The sequence below is a fragment of the Myotis yumanensis genome, unplaced genomic scaffold (assembly GCF_028538775.1).
Source record: "Myotis yumanensis isolate MYYU_CA2020_CCGP unplaced genomic scaffold, mMyoYum1.0.hap1 SCAF_6, whole genome shotgun sequence".
Lineage (NCBI taxonomy): Eukaryota > Metazoa > Chordata > Mammalia > Chiroptera > Vespertilionidae > Myotis > Myotis yumanensis.
In genome coordinates this window covers 31,058,417-31,085,009 of record NW_027223757.1, presented here as the reverse complement: position 1 = coordinate 31,085,009, position 26,593 = coordinate 31,058,417, and the positions used below count along the sequence as shown (strand labels likewise).

General features: G+C 39.8%; 1 protein-coding gene across 1 annotated transcript; it reads right to left on the bottom strand.

Moving 5' to 3' along the window:
* Positions 1-9,263: 9,263 nt before the first annotated feature.
* Positions 9,264-25,077, bottom strand: RAB32 (RAB32, member RAS oncogene family). Its single transcript, XM_070417856.1, has 3 exons — positions 24,785-25,077; positions 13,956-14,233; positions 9,264-10,138 (listed from the first exon to the last, which is right to left on the bottom strand). Exons 1-3 carry the CDS (start codon positions 25,032-25,034, stop codon positions 9,989-9,991), a joined length of 678 nt encoding a protein of 225 aa, XP_070273957.1. The 5' UTR covers positions 25,035-25,077; the 3' UTR covers positions 9,264-9,988.
* Between the last annotated feature and the right edge of the window lie 1,516 nt (positions 25,078-26,593).

Below are 26,593 nucleotides of genomic sequence, written 5' to 3'. Positions count from 1 at the left end.
ATTCATACATTATTCCATATACAAAAATGAACTCAAAATAGAATGTAGATCTAAACAAAAAATTCAAACGAAATGGTTTCACTAAGAAAATATCAGACAATATCTCGGCAACCTTAAGGTATTCAAAAACATTTTAGATCACAGAAATTACTAACCATAATAAAATTATTTGATAACTAAACTTCATTGAAATTAAAAACTTCTGTTTAAAAGTCATTATTAAGAAAAATCAAAAGTCAAGCCTCAATGAGATAAATGTATTGCAATATATTTAAGCAACAAAAGATTTGTACTTAAAATATAAAAAATATTTTTAAAATTCAAAAATAAAAAGACAACAAACAAAATTTGGCATGAAATTCTGGCATTTACAAAATAAGGTATATAAATAGCCAATAAGCACAGTCACTAGGGTAGTGTAAGTTAAAACCCGAAGAGAAAAAACAATGAGATATAATGAGTAGATATAGATCTCCTACAATGCTAAAATTAAAAAAAAAACTATAAATAATATAGTGGATTATTCTATGCCAACCTGGTCAACTTGAGGACTACATTTCCCAGAATTTCCTTTTCTGTTTTAGGTTTGGCCAAAAGAGGTACTTATGTATGATTTAAAGCATACAAATGAAACAGTGGCCATTACTCTTGTTGGTGTCAGATTTAGTGCTAGAGTGAAACAGCTGTGTCCATTGGGTCACAGTATGATCTTATTTTGCCAAGTTGTCCAACCTATTGTCCAGGCTGATCAACAGTAGTCCCATTTCTACCATCAGATACTTGATTGTGGATCCCCAAAATGGTAACTACACCAAGGCAACAACTTCCCATAGAGCTTGCCATGAGCTTCCTCTTCTTGGTCCTACTGCAGTGGCTGGATATTCTTGTTTCACAGAATTTCCTGCAAGTTCTAACTTGTCTGCCTGCACCGGTACAATAGGTAAACTCATTGGTGACTCTTTTTCTGATCCTTCCACAACCTGTCCATCTAGTCTCACTTTTGTGTAAGGTCTAATTTCTGTAACTAACTCTTTATCCAATAACACTCATGTTAGCTTGATTACTTGGCACCTCATCTGCATTTGGATCTGATTTAAATAAATATCCTCAACTCCGAGTCTGATGTCATCAGTGAAATGAAACTTGGGAATTCTGAAATGAGAATGATTATATTTTTTCATGTGATGAGAATAAAAATGATTTGTGGCTAAAGAGAAGACTGTGGTAGATTGCAGAAAGGCCTCAAATATTTTCTATTCCAAAGTGACCTTTCAGTTCTTCCCATTAAAGGTGGAGTCTATTTCTTCACCCATTAAATATGTTCTTGACCACGAGACTTTCTCTGGCTACTAGGACATTAGCAAACATGCACCCAGAGGAGGGTTGGAAAGTAAAAGTGTATTGGAGCTTGCTTTCACTTGCTGATTTTGTAACCCAGCTGCCCTGTGGATGACTCCTCGCTAGACTTTGAAACACTCAAGGCCAAGCCATGCCTGTCATCCCAGTTGACAATGGGGTACCACCAAGTACACAAGTGAAGCCATCCAGTTCCAATAAGCTGGCTAGAGCAGTGTTATTTTTTGGCTCAAATTTATGTAGATGTTTATTTTGAAGCAAAAAAAAACAAACCAATACAAATATTGAATGTTGAGAGGAGGCCAAGCAACTGCAACTCTAAGTCACTGATGATGGGAAATGACTCTGCAAAACTATTTGTCAGTTTCTTATAAAGCTAATCACACACTTACCTTAATATCCAGCAATTCCAGAATTAGGCATTTACCTAAGAGACATGAAAACACATGCTCACATAAAGGTACATGTAAGGAAGTGCACAGTAGCTTATTCATAATAGCAAAAATTGGGAATAACCTAAATTTCCATCAATAGGAGAATAAACAAAATATAACTTCAATAATACCATTCAGAAATAAAAAGGAATTGACCATGTATAGATAAATATACGGATAAATCATAAAAACATTAGGTTTAATGAGTGAAGCAAAGCATAAGAGTATTTGCTATGTAATTCCATGTATACGAAGTTTCAGGGGAAATAGAGAAGGGAATAGAAGCAAGGGAGTAATGATACAGTTAGTCCCCCTTTATCCACAAGGGATGCTTCCCAATTGGATGCCTAGTGGGGAGGTTCTAAGGAGACCATTAGATTGCAGGCACAACTGTTGATATAGGTTACATTTACTAATTTTCTATTTACTCTGCCATCTGTAACGCTTAACTTTGAACACAAGTTAACATACATCTTCATGTAAGATAATTATTTTGAATGGGGGGATAAGGACACATATGTAATACCTTACTCAACAAAGAAAAAATATTATTATTAAAAAGAAAAGATGATTATTTTGATCATCTATTGCTGTATAACAAAACAGCCAAAATGCAACAGCTTAAAACAAACTTTTTATTACTCCTCGTGGTTCTGTGTGTTGATTGGGATCACCTGGGTAGTTCTAGTCTGGAGATGTCACCTGGGGTCACAGTGAGTGGGTGGTTCTCTTTGGCTAAGATATCCCAGATGACTCACTCATATGGCTGCCATTGATGCTGGCAGAAGGCTGGGACTCAGCTGGGCATGTTGACCACAGCTCCTCGCATGGCCCCACATGTCGCCTGGGCTTTTCACAGGGTGGCAGCTAGGTTCAGAGAGGCAGAGTTTTGGGAGTGAGCAGTCCCAGAGAGAAGCAGCAAATGCTGTCAGACCTCTGTAGGGCTAAGCCTAGAACTGGCATGGTGTCACTTCTACCACTGTCTAGGGCTTATGCAGTCATAGGGCCAGACCAGATACAGGATGAGGAGAAAATAAACTCCAGTTTTCCAAGGAGAGAGTCACAAAGAAATTGGGGCCATCTTTAATCCACTACGTCTTTTGTCAATATATAAAGCTATGGATTACACAAAAATCTTTTTTGGGGAAAACTATATGTCTACTATTTTTTTCAATGTTTATCTCAATGGTATGCTAGCTATATGGCGAATAATGCCACATTTATAATCAGATTATAGTCCCCATTCTATGTTCTTTTTTTATTGGGGATTGCTTACTTCTTTTGTAGGGTACAACTTTAGCAAACATATTTGTTCCTTCATTATAGGCTTTCTCCCCATTTACCTGTGTGGAATCCAAGTCAGAGCTACCAGAGTGTCTTTCACGTCATAAAGCAAGATCTCTCTACCAGGAGAGATTAAATGTGAACCTGGAGGACCTTTTATTATTTATTCTGAATTTCTAGCCTCTGCATGGTAAAATTATAACTGTGTGGGAAGCAATCTCTGTTCAGTTCAGAATTCTGTTGAAGTCATTCAAGTAATTTGCCCATAGCAACAGAAAGAAGCCACCGTGTCATACTTGCAGCTTAACACTGAATTCTGCAAATTACAGAAAAAACTTTTTCTTTTTCATAGAGATGAGCAGTTCAAGTGTCAGAGCAGAAATAATCCTATATGAGCTGATTTAATATACAAAGTTATACATTCAAACGTGGGATTTAGTGTTTTCCTTTCATTAGCATTTACTTCTTATTGGAAATTATTTTTTTAAATGCCCCATCAAACATGTTACTGTGCTTTGCATGGAAGAATTTACTTATTATAATCAATTAGAGGTAAGCTTTTGACTCTGATGTTATCAGCAGCTCAGAGGTTTCTATATATGGTTTTTTGTGATATTTATTTTTCAATATTCTATAACTTTAGGTTAAATTTTCCTCTTGGCCTGAGATGTATGTCCAAGTTAGTTTTAATTTACTTGGTTTGATTGTGTGCCTCCTACTGTTTTCTGATCTTGGTTTGTGATGAATGTTGTCAATTCAATTGCTTTCAAAATTTGAGGTTTCTCTATGGCTAGTCCATGGTGACCTTTGTGATTGATTTTTCCATGGTTATTGAAAAATAAGATATATATTTTGGGAAGAAGGTCTCTGTGTGTTTGCAGGGGATCTATCTTATTTTGTATGTGATTGAGAAAAGTTCAAATGGAGTCATATACTACATTTTTTCCTAATACTTCCTAGAATTTGTTTTATGAATATTGATGATTTGTGTAACAACATTTATAACTTAAATTCTCATTGTGGATTCCTTTCTTTGTAATAACATGCTCTCCTGTTTCACACTTGGTGTTTTTTGTCCTGCATTTACTTTGATATTTGTGCCTTTTGGGGTTTGTTTGCATTGCCCTAATATGTCTCTGCCCTATTATTTTCAAACTATGAATCACTTTAGTTTAACATATTCTGAACATACCAATTGTTAGAGTTCCATTGTCCATTCTCCCTTTTGTTCTCTTATTTTTTAAAAAAATATTTCCATTTCTTTTTGTAATTTTTATTCTATTTCTCTTACCATTTTTTTTTATCCTCACCCGAGGATATTTTTCCATTGATTTTTAGAGAGAGTGGAAAAGAAAGGGAAAGAAATATCCATGTGAGAGAAACACACCAATTGGTTGCCTCCTGCACGAGCCCTGACCAGGGCCCAGGCTGGGGAGAAGCCTGCAACCAATGTATGTGCCCTTGACCAGAACTGAACACCCGGAACCCTTCAGTCTGCAGGCTGACACTCTATCCACTGAGCCAAACTGGCTAGTGGATAGAGTGATGGAAACAGACTACAGTAATATTTGTTTTAGTGAAGAATTGTTGTGAAAAGTGAAGATAGCTTCCAGCATTTGTTCTGCAGCAGCCATTGTAGAGGCAATGTGCACCCAGGCGGTGTGAGAGGGGCCCCACCAAGCTCCCTCCTGGGAACCACACAGTATCTCAGCATCAAGGCCTGTCATTGCTCTAAACCAGTGATGGCGAACCTTTTGAGCTCGGCGTGTCAGCATTTTGAAAAACCCTAACTTAACTCTGGTGCCATGTCACATATAGAAATTTTTTGATATTTGCAACCATAGTAAAACGAAGACTTATATTTTTGATATTTATTTTATATATTTAAATGACATTTAACAAAGAAAAATCAACCAAAAAAATGAGTTCGCGTGTCACCTCTGACATGCGTGTCATAGGTTCCCCATCACTGCAAACTGTGACTGTGAGCATCTATGCTTCATCTCCATTTATTTTGTGCATTCCTGCTTTCACCACAGGTCAGTGTTATTTTAGGTTGTATGTGTTGTTTAGCATGATTTGGTAAGTTAATTTTTGGGTCTGGGACAGCTCAAAGTTTTTCCATATAAATTGATGGTAATTGCTTCTTCGCTTCCCACCATTTGGCTTAGGAAAGGTTTCATAGGAATGCTCTACCTTGAGCTAATGGGAGCAACCTGTATATAAACACTTAAACCTCTAGGGCAGGTTTGGCAGTGAAAAGAAAATTCAAAGATATGGGTTTGATATGGGAAATGCTAATAGACTTGTAGGGCAATACCAGAAGTATTTAGGTAATAGTTTGGAGGCAGTAGATTGAATTACTAACATTCTAGCAGTTTTTTAAAGATATGTAACTCTAACCTATATCATCCACATTTCTACCTCTTCCATACAAGCATAAACACACAGCTTGGAAAATAAAATAAGAATGGTGGCTTTATATATTCATCTTTGAATACAAAATCCTGTACAAAGACATGGGTAGTTCATAGAATTTCACATGCATATGAAGCCTGTTCCTTAAATTGCACAATTGTCATATATATATATATATATATATATATATATATATATTATTTCAGAGAGGGAGAGGGAGAGAGAGAGAGATAGAAACATCAATGATGAGAGATTATCACTGATTGGCTGTTTCCTGGCATGCCCCACACTGTGGATTGAGCCTGAAACCCAGGCATGTGCCCTGACCAGGAATCGAACCGTGACCTCCTGGTTCATAGGTTGATGCTCAACCACTGAGCCATGTTGGCTGGGCAAATTGTCCATTCTTGAAACTGGCTAAAGTGAGCAATAATAAAACATTCACCCTATGTGAATGTAAATGTACGTTTTTAACTCTGAGCTGAATAATTCCAGCTATTAATCTTAGGAAAGTTAACTAATTTAGCAAGTGAACTAATATATGTACCAAGAAGGTCAAAATCATAGGTGGTGTTATTAAATGTAGTAAAAAATAAAGATAATTCAAAGTGGTTTTTCTCATAGATGGATAACAGTATGGCTATTATCAGGATAACAGTATGGCTATTATCAAAGGGGAAGGGGGGATTTGGGAGAGATAGTAGAGGGTAAAGGGGGAATAAATGGTGATGGAAGGAGACTTGACTTGAGGTGGTGAACACCCAATGCAATATACAGATGATGTATTATAGAATTATACCCTTGAAATTTCCAACAAAACAAGAAAGCCCACTGCATGGGAGAACATATTTGCCAATGTTATCTCCAATAAGGGTCTAATCTCCAAAATTTATAGAGAACTCATACATCTTAACAAAAGGAAGATAAAAAACCCAATCAAAAAAATGGGCAAAGGACTTAAATAGACACTTTTCGAAAGTAAACATACAGAAGGCCAAGAGACATATGAAAACATGCTCAAAGTCACTAATCACCTGAGAAATGCAAATCAAAACAGTGAGATACCATCTCACACCTGTCAGAATGGCTATCATCAACAAATCAACAAACGACAAGTGCTGGTGAGGATGTGGAGAAAAAGGAACCCTCGTGCACTGCTGGTGGGAATGCAGACTGGTGCAGCCACTGCGGAAAACAGTATGGAGTTTCCTCAAAAACTTAAAAAGGAACTCCCATTTGACCCTTGATCCCACTTCTAGGACTATAGCTCAAGAAATCAGAAACTCCAATAAGGAAGAATATATACACCCCTATGTTCATAGCAGCACAATTTACAATGGCTAAGATTTGGAAACAGCCCAAGTGCCCATCAGCAGATGAATGGATTGAAAATCTGTGGTACATTTATACAATGGAATACTATGCTGCTGTAAAAAAGAAAGAACTCTTACCATTCATAACAGCATGGATGGACATGGAGAGTATCATGCTAAGCGCAGTCAGAGAAAGATAAATATCACATGATATCACTCATTTGTGGAATATAATGAACAACATAAACTGATGAACAAAAATAGATCCAGAGAGGGAAGGCAGGGGGTGGGGGGGGCAGTAAGAGATCAACCAAAGGACTTGTATGCATGCATATAAACATAACCAATGGACACAGACAGTAGGGGGGTGAGAGCATGCGCTAGGGGGTGGGGGTGGCCGGGGAGAGGTCAATGGGGGAAAAGGAGAAGTATGTGTTACTATATGTAATACTTTAAACAATAAAGAATTTTAAAAAAAACCTTCAAAGTGTTGATTGTAAAGGAAGACCAATAAATAAATGAGGAAAAAAAGTGTTTTTTAAATTTTAAAAGTATGATGTTCCCAATTGGAAGGCTCCTTTGGATTTCAGTGACAGTGCAGGGAATATACTGATAGGTTTAAAATGAAACTGTACCATAAAAATGTAAACCTTATCTAAAAAGCCCACGTCAGCTTTGACCAACACCCACAATTCTAGCCTTTACTTGAGGTAATTGCAATAAGGAATTTGGTATTTATCTTTCTGAATGGCTCACACAGCCTTTAATTTTTAACACACATTTTTATTTAAATGCTACTACACTGCTGCACAGTATCTCCTTGTATGGGTATTGTTAAAGAGCAAACCACAGGCCCCAAATACCATCACTTATGCTAAAGCCTATGACACCAAACTTAGATTTAATACCTGACCTATTGCTGTTTCAGTCCCTCTCAGAAAGGTAATCTTTTTTTTAAAAAATATATATTTTATTGATTTTTTACAGAGAGGAAGGGAGAGGGATAGAGAGTTAGAAACATTGATGAGAGAGAAACATGGATCAGCTGCCTCCTGCACACTCCCCACTGGGTATGTGCCTGCAACCAAGGTACATGCCCTTGATCGGAATCAAAACTGGGACCCTTGAGTCCCCAGGCCGACACTCCATCCACTGAGCCAAACAGGCCAGGGTTCAGAAAGGTAATCTTTGTTAACCACTCCGAAATTCTCTGGTTAATGAGGTAATGTGTGACCTGGGCCTTCTCATCCCCAACCCCTATCTCCCATTGAAAAAAGAGGCAATTTGCATAAAAAAAAACTCTGGCTGTCCACCACTCCCCCAAAATGTCTTGGTCTAAAAATGGTCCTTTCTCTTCTTTTGTTAATAGCTCCCTTTCTTATTAAAACTGTCCCTTTTTGTATAGCCCTTTGGAGAACTCTTCTACTTGCTCAATGGAATGCTGCTGGACTCATGAATTGTTTAATACAGACAATTAGACCTTCCAATTTACTTGGTTAAACTTTGTTTTTTAATAATATACACTTGTGCATTTTATTTTCCCCCTATAGCTAAGCATTTAGTTATTGTTATTTACTATTGCTACTGTTATTTTTTACATGTATATGCAAGCTATGGGCTTCTCTATATTCTCCCTTGTATACATAAGCAAATGTTTACCCTGGGTTGATTGTAAGGGAAAATACAAATTAAAAATAAGGCTTAATTCTCCCTGTTGAAAATAAGGGAAGAGACTTTACCCACCCCTGCCTCCTCCCCACCTTTTCTGAGAGTATTTCACTTGAAACTTGTAGATTCTCTCTTTATGTATGTAAATTGGTTTGAAAGCTAAATAAGCCTCTGCCAGCTTTCTCAAGGACCTTGAATACATGTCAGAAAAGGTCAAAGAGTTACTTAAAAATGTAACATCCTATATAATAAAAGGGTAATATGCAAATTGTCCCCTTGACCATGAGTTTGACTGGAGTTTGACCAGGGCGCAGGGCATGCCTGTCAACCACCCAAGGCCCCTCACCCTGGCCATGCACGAATTCGTGCACTGAGCCTCTAGTGTAAACATATTTGTGATTCCCAGGCAAAGCTCAGTTGGTGAGAAGAATGAGCTCCATTTTACGGACCATGAGTACTATTTATTCTCAGATCAAGTATAATTCTGTGCCTCTCAGATCAAGTGTAATACTGTGCTAGCTTTTTTCTCTGCTATTAATAAATGCATGGATCATTCCTATCCAAGTTCATAATAATGTATAAGACATTTTTTATACCTCATTTCATATTAGCTTTGGATTATGTCACAAACACCTTTAAATATCCCACTGAAAAAGAGAAGTTGTACCTTTCACATGATTATCATTAAGTTCCTTAACAATAAAAGTAAAAGTAAACAGACAAAGTATTCTAAGGCATAAAAATATACCCCATATTACCTGGTAGAGCTACATTAATTCAAAACAAAGACATCAGTCAAAATATTTATTCTGTTCTTAATTGGATTGAATGGTAATACAAATATTGTGAGCCAGACGTACCTTCCTCATGTATTATATTTTAAATGCCCAGAACTTTATATAAAACCACACAACCTTGTTTCTCTCACAATTCATACTATGGGACCTTGGGTCTAACCTTTGAATAACTCCTTTCCTTGACCATGACTGTTATAGATCTGACAAAACTAGCTCCAGTTAGAAGTTTTGAGGGGGAAAACCTTGCTAAACAGAAACTTCAAGCCTTCTGTGGCTAACAGTCTAAAAGCCTCCCTCAAAAGTGAAGATAGAATACAAAAATATAGGCTCGTACAATTACTGTAAGACTGCTGGGAAAGTTCATTACCACCCCAGTGCTTACACTAAGAGCCACAACTTGCAACTCGTACCAAATCTTGAGCATTGTCATTTTCAAAGATGTTAAGAAGGATGTAAACATTATCCTGCACCTGACAGAAGCAGCAACAACAAGAGAAGCCCAAGTGCTCACTCTAAGGTGCAGAGCCATGCTCAGGATAGACACCGACACCCACTTCAGCTAAGGCTCCCAGAGTGCCCTCACGGTCGCGTTAAGCACAGCTCTGGGAAGATCACAGAGCAGGGCATCCACCACCTCAATCCCTTCTCAGGAATTTGCTCCAAATGGAGAAATCAAGTCAGGCTGCATCTGGTGAGCAGGAGAGGAGCTGAAGCCACATCAGCAACACTGGGATTTGCTCTCTGCTGGCAAGGCCTTCTCGTGCAGTTTAATTTTGTCCCCATCGTTGTCTTCATTGGGAAAGCTTTGCTGGTTCATGAGAATGTTCTCCACCAGGAAGCGGGCTGCTTCCTCTATGTTGATGTTGTCCTGTAGAGCAGAAATAAGGAACAGGATCAATTCTGAGGATTAATCCACTGAATAACACTTGGAGAATATTCACAGGAACTAGGAAAGTTCCTCATTGGGGACACTATAAGTACCCAGCTATCAGCTTCTCCAACACAAGTGTTAGCCAAGAGTTCAGTGCTACTGAGTAATGTGGCTATGGAACCCTCTTTTTTTTTTTTTTACAAAAGATCACCCTTTTGGATGTTCCTATTTTAAACTTTTTGCCACTGAGGTTCAAAAAACTATTTTGATGGTTGCAAATAAATATTCACCCACCTCTGAGTTGCCACTCACATAAATGGAAGCAATGAAATGAAAAACATCCCTGCCCTTCAACATCTAATTCAAGTATTCTGGATACATTATGAAGAAAAAGGTCAAGGGGCCACACCATATTAAAATGGGATAAATCCATCATGTTGCTCCCCCATTTCTGAGTGATGCCAGAGGGGTTCTTGGCTTCGCACAGGTAAGAATTCAAGACACGAGCCAGACAGAGAAGAGGATGACGTGGAAAAGCAGGTTTCATTGAGCAGAGAGGACAAGCAGGAAAAGCCACTCCACAGAGTAGTCTTGTCTCCTTCTCTTGTGGAGTCTCATGAGAGAAGAGACTCCAACCATCTCTAGAGGTTATGCTTATATCTGGTTATAGTTTCTATGGAAAATTGCTGCTATGGGGAAATAGAGAGTGGGAAAAAGTTGGGATTAACTTTAACCATTACTAGGTATATTTTGTGGCCTTGTGCTTTCCCTTTAAGGCAGCGGTTCTCAACCTGTGGGTCGCGACTCCTTTGGCGGTCGAACCACCCTTTCACAGGGGTCGCCTAAGACCATCCTGCATATCAGATATTTACATTATGATTGATAACAGTAGCAACATTACAGTTATGAAGTAGCAATGAAAATAATTTTACGGTTGGGTCACAACATGAGGAACTGCATTTAAAGGGCCAGAAGGTTGAGAACCACTGCTTTAAGGTATGGGTAAACGGTAAAGTACGAGTGAGGAGCTATTCATCTATCCTTGCAGGAGTTTTCCCTGTCCAGAGGCTCTTTCTGGTCTGCTTAAATCTCTGGTCAGCCCAGTTCTGTGTCAGGCAGCACGAGACAGGCCCTCGACTTAGTTGATTTATATAGTCCTCATGCCCCCTTTCCTGTATTATTAGTGTGAATTATTAATTTTAGATGTCATATGTAAATTGACCTGAAACAATGTTGGAGGTGTGGTGTCCATTAACACTATTCTAAGGAATCACTACCTATCACATTTGTGTAATAGATTTATAAGTTGTCATCAAGTAGACAATCAGTAACACATAGCAAAATCTGTGATTTTTAAAATATTTAACTTAATATTTTAAAATAATTGTATTTACAAAAACATTGCAATAATAGTAAAAATTCCTAAACACCCTTTACCCATATTCCTCAAATGTTAACATCTTAGATAAATCGAGTACAACTATCAAAATCAGGAAATTAGATAACAGTATTATCAGCATTATTCTATCAACCTTATTCAAATTATACCAACTGTCCAGGTGAGCAGCTGAATTTTGTGGTCATGTCTCCTGTCTCCTTTAATCTGGAACAGTTCCTTAGTCTCCTCACTTTCATGAACTTGACATTCTCAGAGAGTACTGGCCAGAGAATATCCCTTAATTTGGGTCTGCTTGATGCTTCCTTGGCATTAAGTTCGTTATGCATTTTGGACAGGAATAAGGCATGAGTGATGTCTTTGTCAGTGTATGAGGCCCACTTGCTTAAAGTTCTATCTCTCAGGTTTCTCCCTGAAAGATTCCTCTTCTTCCCTATGTACTTAGTAAATAAAATATGTAAATATTCTATGTTTCACCATACTTTTTTCCATTAATTTTAGCTTCAATCAATTATTGCTGTGGTGTTTAATGGTGATTTTCTATTTCCATAATTCCTTCTACATTTATCAGCTGTAATTCTACAATTCTCTTCTCTACCACTTATTTATTCATATCACGGATTATTATTTTATTCTGTGTACATAGTATTACAATGTTATTTACTTTGTTGCTCAAATTGTCTTAGATAAGGGGGCTCCTATATGCAGGCTCCTGTCCTTTGTGATATGTCTCCATCACACTTTGAGTTTCTTACTTTCTGGCAGCACAAAATATCTCAGGCATGTCTTCACTTGCTTGTCCCATGGTCCTGAAACCAGGCATTTCTCCAGGAAACCCTGGTTCTTTTTATAGGAGAACAGAAGCATTTAAAATTACTGAGAACTCTGTAAGCGACTGGTTCTGTGGTGTCACTGCTTCCAAGCAGAGCCTCTCAACAGACATTCAGTAGATACTTGTGTGTATCCATATGCACATCGAGATCTATTTCTATGTTTACCTCTCTGTTTAACCTCCAGTGGACACTATTTTTCCCCATGACTCCATCATCACTCAATGTTATTCTGATCATAAGAGGCACCAAACAATCTTCCACTTTTAGAGTGAGTTTTGCGTGAAGCTAAAAACAACCTGGTAGTACGTAGGTGATTAGTAAGTACAATGTTTTTTTTAAATATATAAATAGGAAATCCACAGAAGGCATACTAAAAACTGGCATTGTGCTAGGATTACACCAAACTTATGGTTTTGAGTTTGTTTGTCATCACAGAATTTCTCAAACATAAGTCTGATTGCTATTTGACCTCTAAAGTGAAACTTCCAACACACACAAACAAGCACCCTCCACCCTCCAATACTTTGTGCTTGTGATTTTCACCTTTGCTTTCTTGCATATCTAGGCTGTTAAGACTTTCAAAAGTGACTTATGTGTGTGTGTTTATTTTATTTATTGGTTTGAGAAAGAGAGAAAGGGAGAGAGGGATAGAGCAGTGATGCGAACCTTTTGAGCTCGGCGTGTCAGCATTTTGAAAAACCCTAACTTAACGCTGGTGCCGTGTCACATATAGAAATTTTTTTATATTTGCAACCATAGTAAAACAAAGATTTATATTTTTTATATTTATTTTATATATTTAAATGCCATTTAACAAAGAAAATGTCATAGGTTCGCCATCACTGGGATATAGGGAGGGAGAGAGAGAGAGAGAGAAAAAGAGAGAGAGAGAGAGAGAGAGAGAGAGAGAAACATCAACTTATTCCACTTAATTATGCATTCATTGGTTAATGCTTGTATGTGCCCTGACCAGGGATGGAATCTGCAACCTTAGCATATTGGGACAACACTCTAACCAACTGAGCTACCACACCATGAAGGATCAAAACAACATTTTATCCAGCTTCCCATATGGGTCAAAGAAAAATTCTCACTCTACTATTCATGAAGAAACATGTCACAAATATTGATACTTTCTTCCTTTTCAAATTATTTCATACACAGTTAATATAAAACTCGTCAAATGACATCCAAATTCATCTCTCTGACTTTTTCAGTGCCTTTGCTAGCCTTGCACATGAACTACATCTTCACCAGGGACATGGTCCTAGGTTTGCTAGCCTTCTGGAAAAATTTAAAAAATGCTTGTGCTTCATCCCATAAACTCTAGGTGCATGAGACTTCATTTAAAGACTCAGCTCACAGAAAATGGCATTTGTTATTTACTCTGAATAATAGCTCATTTTCATTTTAATGTGAAATCTGTCCTGTTCACCTCCCACTAACCAATTTGAAAGCATTAAGCATTGCTGTTGTTGACTGAACTTTTTTCCAGGCTTCCAACCAGCACTCACCTAAGTCCACCTAAATACTTTATATTTACAAGCTCACAGCAGAGCAGATACTCAGGCAAAACAGATCTCACCTTTGCGGAGGTTTCAAACCATCCAGTGAAGCCATGTTCTTTGCAGAACTGGTCCATCTGGGCAGGAATCTGGCTACCTTCCTTTTTCTGGTCACATTTATTAGCTAAGAGAACAGCAGGAATAGGGCCACCACTTGGAAGATGGACTTTACTGTCCAGGTCACTTTTCCATTTTAAGACGGCCTCAAATGTGGAACCTCTCGATATATCAAAGACTACAAAAGCACCAACAGCTTCTTTATAGTAGACTCGGGTCATGTTGCCAAACCGCTCCTGTCCTAGAAAAAAATATAATAAGAGGTTAAACATTCCTAATTTAAACAGGGTCCCAATTTAGATATAACCCCTCTAACGCTAAGAATAATGCTATAAACACATATCTCCCATTCCACAGCAACATAAACTGTGCAATTAAGGACATACACACAGAGCTGACTCACAAAGCAGAGTGGCTGATCATGTGGCCTGAGTACACAAGTAACTCATTTTTGTTCTGCCCCTGTACAACACAGTCTCCATAACCATCAAGGTCAGTACTTAAAGTAGAGAGTCCATCACTTTCCTCTCCCCTGGGTCTAAGAGAAGAGAGGTACTAAAGGAAAAAAGAAAGCTGGGAATAGAGGAAGAAGAGACAAAAATAGGAGAAAATGAAGCTTGCAGGAAGAAGATAAGTATAGTGGGTTAAATGTTAACGAAAAAGATTAGGACTAGACATGAGATAAAGGATTTCATGCTCAAAATTTATCTTTCCTTCACATCTCCACCGGATTTTGACTCGATATACAAGATTGCTCTTTTTTAAGAAGGCAGACACATGCAAACCTATTACTTTAGAACAAAAAGTGGCACCATGGTTGCGCTATTAACAGAAGGATCAAATTACAGAGTTCTTCAAATATTGTACTTTTAAAATAATTTAAAGGTTAAAAATTTGGGGGGAAAACATCTGCTTACCATATCATATAGGACTTTGCAAAGCATGCTCTTACTATCTGATATCACACTATTCTTGGAGTAGAAAGGTCCTCATCTTCATCTGACAGATGAAAAAACACACAAAGAGCTGCTTGACCAGGATTCAGTAGCAATGACTAAAGAAGATGGGACTTGAACCTGGGTCTCCTGACTCCCACACACCTATGGGAATATGATGCCAGCCATTCTGAACTTGCAGTTGCCTTGACTTTTAAAGCTTATATCTTCAATCGGCCAAGTTACTGAGTAGAGAACTAAGAAAACATGAGTGGCAATCAACACTAATCTGAGATTTATAACTCTGACCAATGTTAAAAACACTGCGATAGGACATTTTCCAGTAAAACACATGATGAAAAACATGCTTTACCTACATTTTATTGATAGTAACAAATGCAAAGCTACCCTGAATTAATATATTTCTCCTTCAAATTCTACTATGCCATTATGCAATTTTAGATATTGCTTAATGCAATAATGGAAGGATAAAATAATAAGTTTAGTCCCCAAAAAATCTTTATTATTCTGAGATTCTACTTTCCACAAATACATAAGTGAAATTCCTGCAACGCTGAATGCTCCTGGGTTGTGTCCTAAGACAGGAGAGGACTGGGTGGAGAAGAAAGCCAGTTATTCACTACAAAGACAGCTGCATAAGTTCTGTTTTGTGTGGTGTGGGTCTGTTAAAAATTAAAGTTTACAGCAATATGGAAACTGAGCAGGACCAGGGAGATCTTCCTCTTTTTTCATTTCATTTTATTTTATTGATTTCAGAGAGAGGAATGGAGGAGAGAGGGTTAGAAACATCAATGATGAGAATCATTGATCGGTTATCTCCTAGACACTCCTTATTGGGGATCCTGCCCAAAACCCTGGCATGTTTCCCTGACCAGGAATCGGACCATGACCTGCTGGTTCATGGGTGGACACTCAACCATTGAGCCACACTGACTGGGCGAGAGATCTTCCTCTTAATAGGTCTGAGGAAGTAGTTCAGATGGTAGGAGAACTCTTAAGCAGCACCACCTTCTTTGACCAGTCCTGTGGCTATTTCTTACTGGAGGGAGGAGAACACTTTCATGCTTTTCTGACAAAACACTTAAGTGGACAATATTATAACTGGAAGACAACAACCTGTATTATCTAGTCAAACCTCTCTTATTTTGTAGCTGAGAAAATAAAACCCCAGGGAAATAAAGTTCCTCAAATATCCTAGGCTGATTGGTTATCTAGTGTGCTATCTGATCTGTTAGCCAAGTATTTTCTGGGTATACACTGCTCCATATGTTCCCATGCTTCCAAACAGAACCAAGGCAGGAAGTACCATAGCACAGCCCTAATACAGGCCAGAGATGCTTTCTCTTATGATTTTAATCACTGGTTTCCTTTAGTTTGTTAAGGTTTGTCTCAATATTTTATTTTCATACCCTACTTACTAAATAATCTAAATGTTTTTTAATGTTGTTTGAAACTAAAAATATAAATTTCACAATGACAAACCACATCAAGCACTAGGACAATTGGTGCCTACTTTTCCAAGTATAAGTGCTTAGTTTTTCCCACTTACTGAGTATCACTGAGCTACATATTCTTGCTCAAGGTGATTGTATGACAATGCATAATTTCTAATTAGTGCATGTAAAACCGTTTACAAAAATCCTTAAATCTCATTGTGCACTTCAGAGATGAAGCTCTTCTAACAAGCTGATATGGTTGGCGGCTGATAGATCAAGACCCAAACTTTAAGTCCAATCATTGGTTCTAAAAGGATGATTATATGTCCATTTAACACTTTATACAGCTTGATTTAGGTAATAATGTGATGTTGTAATGTGTCTTGGGTTTTACATGTAGGAGGGCTATAATTTGTAACCACATGAGTATTTTTGCTATTTTTAGGCATCAAGTTTATGACTCATTGTGCTACTAATTTATCAAGCTATTATAAACTTGCCCCAGCATTACACTCTAGTATTTAACATGTTAGAATTATAGGTACTGTTAAAAGTAAAACAATTTCTTAAACAACTACCATAATAGTAACCAATAAAGCCATGTGAGAATAGACTGTACTGCTACTTGCACATTCCCCGTCCCCTGCACTTACTTGCATAATTTTCCATAAAATAACTGTATTATTCTCAGTAAAAGAAGTTTAAAAGATAATGCATCAAATTAGCACCATCTGAGTGTAAATTTGATATGCACTGAATTTCACAGTTTAATACTGTACTACTAAGAAGGTAAAAGGAGTTACATGTTATAACACAATTCCATTCATTTCTCTGATTTTCTTATTTTTTAATGTGTTTTTATTTATTTTTTTAGAGAGAGAGGAAGAGTGAGGGATATAGAGAGAGAAACATGAGATGAGAGGGAAACATCATTGATAGGCTGCCTTCTGCACGGTCCTTACTGGGGACTGAGTCCACAACCCGGGCATGTGCCCTGACTAGGAATGGAACCGGTGACCTCTTGATTCATGGGTCAACACTCAACCACTGAGCCCTATGTAAAATGATAGGGGGATAACACAACAATGAAACCTTTGATGCAGAAATATCTGGGTCCATGCCCTATCCCTGCAATTCGGAGACATAACAGCTGTCCTCAACTTTAGTATAAATCAGATCACCCATGGGGCTTGGTAAATTGCAAATCTCTAGGCCTCACCTCTGGGAATTCTAATTTGCTAAGTATGGAGGATTGCTAATTACCTACCCCAATATCCCATCGCAGAATTTTATTTAGAGAAGCAATATCAATTTTTTTTTAAAGCCCTAGATTTCCTAGCTGGCCTCGCAGCAAGGCATGTACATTTGATTGAACCACAAAAACATGGAATATGGCCAAGGAATAGCTGAGTGGTGAAACATCAGCTTTAGTCCATAAAAACTTCATGGCTCTGCTCACCAGCCTTGGATGGCCCAGCCACATACTTACTAGGTGAGATAACTGACTTTATGGTGATGTTTGGCAGATGAAGCCAAGTCTGTTGATAAGTTTGATGCTAAATAATCTGCATTTTAAGTACCTCCCATGAGTCTGATGGAGGAGACACCATATAGCCACAATAAAAAAAGCACACACCTAATAGATTTAGCTTAATTTCAAGAAGCAATAAAAAAAAATCACTGCATAAGATGCTTAGGGCAAATATCTGGATAGAAGTTAATGTAAAGATTGGGAAGAAGAGAATGTAAGGTCATCTATCAGTTAGAAAGACTAACAGAGATCCTTAAATCAACCCTCTGTTAGGTATTTATTTTTATGTGGTTCATCTCATTCAAAAGAAGAGGAGGAAATTACAGATTCCTAGTCTCCTGGATTGCAAAAAGTTAAAAAGCTTTTTTGACAATATAGTTGAATTCAATTCTAAAGCACTTTTTTTTCTTGAACTTGTATGTCCTCCAGAAATTTCCCTACATTTATGCTTTCACTATTTTTACCATTCAAGAGAAGATCTCTACAACCATAATACAACTTAAACTTGTCAACTTACCCACTCTCTATTAGGTAAGTGTTGTTTAAGTGTGAAATCCTTACTATTTTAAGAATATGCTATTTTGGGGTTACAAATCTAAGGCCTTCAAAGTCTTCCTCTTTGCAAGTATACTTTCAATCTATTTTAATAAATGCCTAGAAATATATATTAGTCATAATATATAATGGCTTTTTATTTTCTACATTTTATGAAGCTTTGACATCTTAGGGCCTTGTGGACTTAAGGGAAGGACTGACCCTCCCAGGGTTAGCTAGTTCTTAGAGACAACCTGCTGAGAGTATGTCTTTGATATGTAAACCAACCAATGCAGAGTCCATACCCTCCATCAGCCTCCTGTTTGCAGGCTCCTGCAGTCTAGGACTCTATCCTCAGGCCCTAAATCACCCCATAGCCAGCTATTAGACAACTAGGGACCACCCTATAGCCCCGCCCAATGAAATCTTTCCAACGACCCAAACTTAAGTTTGCTCAGCTTGTCTATGCTGCCTTGCACATCCCCTCCTACAAAAACCACAATCAAGGCTCTTGCCCATGCTTTCCCCTCACTCATCTTGCCACCTGACCAAGGAGGTCCTGCAAGCTGAGGCCTGCTCCCTCATCTTGGGAACCCTAAGTAACAAATTTTGTTTACAATGGCTATAGTCTCTTGATGTGTAGACCCCATCATACCTGAATAAAAATGAAGTCCTGGGAACACTTAAAAATAGAATAAGAATTATTAAAACTCCATATCAAAAGCTTAAGAAAATTGAAAGATCAGGATAACACATAGGTGATGGATAAAAGTTTTCCTAAAATATATTTTAAAATAACGCTGCATCTCTAGACTAATGTATGGCTTTACTGGTTTAATCAGTGATGCCACAGAGAAGACAAGATAAGCATCTGCTACCTTGCTTTTCCTGGGTGTGTTCTGCAACCACATACCAACAAACAGTTTTGTTATCGTCAAAAGCCCATAGTTTGGAAATGCACACACACAAAAATGATAGAGCCAAACAAAAAAGTATCTACCTTGGAAGTAATAATTAAGAGAAGTATAATAACTGAATATTCTGGATAATAACATAAAGATATGATAATTATAATGAGTATAAAATATGAGTCATACACTTTAATATAAGAATGATCAGAACATTTGCAAATTTAGACAAGAGTTTATACTGCTGTTATATCACCAGTGAACCCCAAATCGGACATATTATTAATAGCTGATTGTTTTCATACCTCAGTCATGAGACCTGTCTCTGTACAGTGCTACTGATACCTATGTTTTCTTGGTCAAGTTACTACACCTCACTGTATTTAGACTATGGGATCTCCAAAAGTTTATAATTTAATTCAAACAATAGAATGATTAGGCAAATGGTTGGGAGCAAAGTCAAGTTTAGTACTTTTTACCAGTTGTCTGTCTATACACAACTTTGACATCTAACCTGAGCATCTTTTTGCTTGGGTTAATTGAGGCAACTAAGGATGGTAACATATTTAAATAAATAAATAAATAAATAAATAAATAAATAAATAAATAAGGAAAGGCAATAGATATATCATTGTCAAGGAATTTCAATATGGGTAACACATATGTTATCATGCTGACCATACTGCCTGTACAATTGTGAATGCACAGTGCAGACTGGGTGCCCAAAAGTGTCTCAGGACTCAAATATTGAGGAAGATTGAAAGATGTAAAATGAGACAATAAGCTTTGCTTATAATTCAGTAAAGCAGTCGAACCTGAGTAAGACTGAGGATGGCAAAGTTGTACGGGAGTCAGATGTAGTAAATATTTTTAAAATCCCTATAAATGAGTTACTAAGTAATTGACCACCAATAAGCCCTTGGAAAGTCACTGTTTAAAACAGAGACTATACAAACTACATAGACTAAGTCCTGCTTCTTCTTATTTAGAAGAAACTTGAACATTAATAGTCCCTGATTTTATTATATTATGAATATCAAGAATATGTCAGAGGGAATAGTCCATATTTTGTTCATAAAGGGTTAAAAGTTATAAAATACAACAAGAACAGGCCAATAGATATAGTAATTGACAATATACAACAGCGGTTCTCAACCTGTGGGTCACGACCCCTTTGGCGGTCGAACGACCCTTTCACAGGGGTCGCCTAAGACCATCCTGCAATCAGATATTTACATTACGATTCATAACAGTAGCAACATTACAGTTATGAAGTAGCAACGAAAATAATTTTATGGTTAGGTCACAACATGAGGAACTGTATTTAAAGGGCCAGAAGGTTGAGAACCACTGATATACAAGCTGGAACAAGAAAATCAAGGTCAACATTCAAATTTAGGATGGGAATAAAAAAATACACACTAAATCTAACTGTGGTTTATATAATTTAAAATGTCTTCCAAGCATGCATTTTATGTTTTGGTTAATAATATTTACATGAACTTCAGAGTAGGCTATTGCTGATTTGTTCTATGGCCCAAAGGAGTGTTACTCAGATTTTTATAAAGGAATTTTAATCCCCAAAATGCCATTTGGCATAAGGATTATTTTGATTCTGCAGGCCGATGCTCTATCCACTGAGCCAAACTGGTTAGGGCTAGGATTATTTTGAACTAAAGGCATCTTTTTGTTCAATTTATATTAAAATATTTATGTTTTGTCCAGTTGGTGTGGCTCAGTGGTTGAATGTTGACCCATTCACCAAGAGGCACATGCCCAGGTTTTGAGCTCAATCACCAATAGGGGCTGTGCAGGAGGCAACCAATTGATTTTTCTCTCTCATCAATGTTTCTATCTCTCTCCCTACTCCTCTCCTCTCTAAAAAAAATAAATAAAAACATTTTTTTTTTTAAAAAACTATGTTTTGCTACATGGGGTTTCATTTCCTTATGAGGGCTCTTGGGTCATGTAAAACTTATATTAAGTAAATTTCTACTGTTAACTTATCTTACATCAATTTGATTCTCAGGCCCAGCTGAAAACTCTAGGAGGGTAGAGATAAAAAGCTGCCTCTCCTAAAAATGCAAATCACTTCAATCAATACATGAAGGCTGAATTATATTAGATCTAAATGGACAAAATTTGTTTGTTTATTTGTAAAGATTTAGCCTAGACCAGCCATTCAACCTACATGGAAAATTCTATAGTTGCTAATAAGCTTATAATAAGTAGTAAGTCAAATACTACTTCACCTATAATATATAATAAATGAAGATTAGAGACATCTCTTGCTACATCTTAATTTAGTATGCATTTATTAAACTCTCTTTAACACCTTGCCAGAGACTGCAATATCCTATATAATAAAACTCTAATATGCAAATTGACCAAATGGCGGAACAACCAGTCACTGTGATGCGCACTGACCACCGGGGGCAGACGCTTAATGCAGGAGCTGCCCCCTGGTGGTCAGTGCACTCCCACAGGGGGAGCGCTGCTCAGCCAGAAACTGGGCTCACTGGCAAGTGCAGCAGTGGTGGTGGGAGCCTCTCCCACCTCCTTTGCTGCAGGCGGGCGGTAAGGAACGAGGGGTCCCAGTCTGCGAGAGGGCACAGGCTGGGCTGAGGGACCTCCCCCGCCAGTGCACAAAATTTTGTGCATGGGGCCTCTAGTTTTAATATATTTCAGTATGTGTTGAGTAGCAATCTCAAAACAGGTATGAGTTAAGAGACAGCAATTGCCTAACACAAAAATTATATTAAACTGAATCTGTATTTTAAAGCCACATTCATTTGATGGGTTAAGAAAGGATTTCCTGAGGCCTGTACCCACGAGTCACTATTTTTCTTATTTTGAAGAGTTTAGCTGAAACTGCTTGGCAGCATTTACAAAAAGCATTTGGACAACGCCAGCCTGTCACACTTGCCAAAGCTCTCAAGTACAGAGAGTGGACATAATCTCTTTTCCACATTTCCTAACTCTAAATTAACAGAAAAATTAGCTCGTAATAACACCACACCTTAAGTTAGTCATATCAAGTGGCCAGCTCTACTTACTCTTTTGCAATTAAGGACTATTTCTGTCCTTTGAGATTTAAATATGACTCAACTTTGTTACTACATAAGGTAAGTATGTTTGGCCACAAGGGAACTTTTTGGAGTGGGCCCCAGTTGGCCTTCATTACATCATTACTACTTAATTCCAATGGTATGAGTTAGGATTCAAATACCCAAACCAAACATAGTTAACGATGTAGCTCTTTAAACCTTAAGTTAAAGCCAAGTTATTTTTGCCTCTCATCTCTGAGAACCTTATTTATAAGGTGACCCCAATAATTTCCCATCACCTCATAAGTTTATGTCTAATCTTGTTAATTGCTGGTGTGTATGGTGGGCTGAATGGTCTCTAACATCCAGGAATCCCTTGTGTGTGTGTGTGTGTGTGTGTGTGTGTGTTTTAAGGCAAAAGTGCAAGGATATTCCATCTGGGCTGATATATATCAGAATCCAATAAAGACTATGTGTCCTTCCTAGATGTATATGTCTTTTAAGGAAGAATGAAAAAAGAAGAGGTGATACCCAAGAAGAAAACATGTTTTTGCTTTCCCAAGTCTCTAAACATCAGCATTTTTCCTTGAAGCTTAAAAACACAACTACAGTGGGGCCTTGACTTACGAGTGTCCCGACTAACGAGTTTTTTGAGATACCAGCTGTCTCTCAGCCGATTTTTTGCATTGAGTTGACAGAGTAATTTGAGTTAACCAGCTCCTTAACAAGCTCCTTAAGGAGCTCGGTCTCAGAACGAATTAAACTCGTAAGTCAAGGCCCCACTGTATGCTGTATAAACCTTTTATTTGCCTGCACTGGGACCTAATCATAATTTAATAGCTAAATACCACGTTATTTAAATAAAGACTAATGCAAAGTCAACAAGCCTCCTACGCAGGGGTTTAAAATCACCTTCATGGCAATCTACAGCTACACTGAAGATTCCGGGAGAATGAGTATCACATGGCACGACAATCGTTAGGATCCAGGACAGTCATAAAGCAATACTACTGTTCAGAAGTGTTCTATGAAATAGCAGGAAGTGTTTCGAAAGAAGCCTCTGGCTTCAAAAGATGACTTTTCAAACGAACTTTTGGTTTTCTGGAACCGAAACACCCAGCTGATGATCCCCCTTTCTCTGAGGGACTGATGAACATAAATTTATTCTCATATCTGAAGTTGGGAAGTCTGTTCTTAAGTAAATGAGTACCTGGGTTATAACTTTTCAATACTTTCTCATATGCAATAAGCTTTGGATGAATAGTGCACTACGTAGTGCACAGACCTGCGTCCCCACAGTCCCTGTCCTCTACCAGCTGGGTGACCGTAGAAGGTATGGGCTTCGGTTTATGCATTTATAGGATCAAGGATGGCCTCTCCAACCCTGAACATGCTCCCAGGCAAATGCTGAGCTTCTTAGCACCGGTAATAATTGAACAGGGTACCACTTCCATATTTAAACTTTCCAAAAGTTGACATCTTTTTTAATACCCACATCCCAGCCACCCCACCACCCAGAGTTCACAAATTAGAGCAAGAAGAGGTACCCCTCAGAGAGGGGTGTTATGCTCCAAAATGACAGCTGAAAGCAAATGCCAGGAAAACAGATGGGGGAAGCGGGTGCAGGGGTGGGGCGCTGGTTTAGAGAGAGGAGGAGGAGCAACAAGTTTCCAGAGATGCCTTCCAAAACCTTCCCCTGGGTGGCCTCGCCTAGAACTGAGAGCAGTACTTGCAGAGGGGAGTTTCACTCATGAAGCAGGGTCTGGGATCCCAGGCAGAGGGTGAAAAACCTTCGGGAAAGGAACCTGGTCTCCAGGTTGCTTGTGTCCCTACCTACAAGTGTAACTTTGGGTAAGTCAGGGACTTCAGTTCTCATCTGGGAAGGTGGAAGCTGAATGGAGCAGCCGGCCACCTCCCGGGACTCCTCCTGGTGCTTATGAGCGGGTCCACGTTCCGAGTTCAAACTTCTGGAAAGACCTCTAGGCTTCCTCACCCGGGGCCTGGTGGGCGCGGAGCGGAGTGGAGGGCTCTTTTCCATCCCTGGGATATGGAAGGCCCTCCGCGGACTGAGCAGAGCATCTCTCAGGCTCCTGCTCCCGGCACTGACTTCCCTGGTCCCGCCGCTAACTTCCCCAGCTACCGCGCGGCGCACTGTCCTGCCCTGACCGCGTCCACCCGACCGCGTCCCTCCCGCGTGGATTTAGTCTCTGTTCTAACCGTGCCCGGGCGAGTCCAGGCCGCGGCCGGAGGACGAGCGGAGACCGAACAGCGGCCCCTGGCCCCTGGGTCCCGGCGGTTGGCGAGCCTGGCGGACGCCCCTGCCCCTAGGCCCCCGCCCGCCGCGGGCTCTCCGCGTGTCCGCGCCTCGGGCGCCGCTCACCCGCGATGTCCCACAGCTGCAGGCGCACCAGCGTCCGGCTGTCCCAGCTGAGCACCTTGAGCGCGAAGTCCACCCCGATGGTGGCCCGGTAGTGCTGCGAGAAGAGCTGGTGGACGTAGCGCTTGATGATGCTGGTCTTGCCCACGCCCAGCTCGCCGATGACCAGCACCTTGAAGAGGTGCTCGCGGGTCTCGGGCACCGCGGCGGCGACCGCCCCCCGGCCCAGGTCCCCGGCCCCGCCGCCCGCCATCAGCGCCCGGGCCCCGCTCCTCCTGCCGGCCGCCCTCCGCCGCTCCTGCCCGGCGCCCGGCCCCCGCCCGCCGTCGAAACTTCGCCGACGCAGCGCCCGCGCCGCCGCCTGATCGGTCACACGACCCGGAACCCGCGGCCGCTCGCAGCCCGTGCGGGGCGGGGAGAGGGCTGGGCTGGCCTGGGGGGCGGTCCGGGTGGGGTGGCCGCGCCCCGGCCCGCGCTCCGCCCGACTCGCGGCAGGTCCTCCCCTCGGGGCGTTGCCAACCCGCCGGGGCGGCCCGGACCCCGCACGCCCCCTAGTGGCCAATCCACCGGCCACTCGCTGATGGCCAAGGCGAGTCCAGGCGGTTCAAGGTCAGCCTGACGAAGTGCAGAGGCCACTGAGCCAGCTCCTGAAAGTCTGGGTCAGAGCGAGGAGGGTGGGACGTAGGGACATACGGAAAAGCCTTTCAGAGGGAGGGAAGGAGTCCATTAGAGTGGTAGGGTAATGGGAGCAGTGGAATAAACCTCCGTCCCAGGTTCTGCCTGCCCTGAGAGGGTCTGACACCTGGAGATCATCGACTTCGCTCTACCTCGAGGGCCCCCTGTTGTCTGTGTCTGTGAGTGTGCTTTTAGTGTGTGTGTGTGTTTTGTTTTTGCTTAATCCCTTCAACCTATTTCACCCAGCCCCCGGCCCCCTCCCCTCTGACAGCTGTCTGTTCTCTGTATCTGTCTGTTTCTATTGTTTGTTCATTTATTTTGTTCATTCAATTCCATGTAAAGTGAAATCATATGGTATTTGTCTTTCTCTGACTGGCTTATTTCACTTAGCATAATGCCTTTCATGTCTATCCATGATCTCTCAAAAGGTGAGATTTCCTTCTTTTTTTACAGCTGAATAGTATTCCATTATCTAGATGTACCACAGCTTTTTTGTCCTCTCGACTACTGAGGGGCTCCTGGGCTGATTTCAAGTCTTGGCTGTTGTAAATGGTGCTGCTGTGAACTCGAGGGCCCACCTTAGGTGAGGGGAAAGGGAAGGGCAGGATGGCTCTGAACTTGATAAAGGATGAAGAACGCTTTAGTGTTTAAATGAAGGCATGAGTTTGAGGAAGACGATGAAGGGTCTCATGGGTATTTTACTTTTAAGCCTTCGGCTGGTAGAGACTCTGAGATAAATCCTAGGAATTGATTGAAAAGCAGTAGGTAGTATTGAGGGTTTTTATTTGAAAGAAGAAAGTCTTACCTTTCTTGAATGGGGGATGCCCTCCTCCCTACTATTTAGAAACACTGGAAGCTAATACCCTCCAATGTCTTCTTAAATGAACCCAGCTAGCCTCACTCCACCTGATAAACACTGGAAAGTGTTTTTTCAGAGCTGGAGGCGTTTTAAAATTTAAAAGTCAAGGTGGGAGTAAAACCTTTATTAGATTAGCTATTGAAAAAAAACATGGATTTATCTCTCAAGTTTTATGACCAACCAGCCTATGATTTTTATGTTCCCCCAACTAGAGAGCCTTTCCAGTATTCTCCCACTTGGGGGAAGGAACCCTCCAGTCATTGCCATAAGAGCAGCAT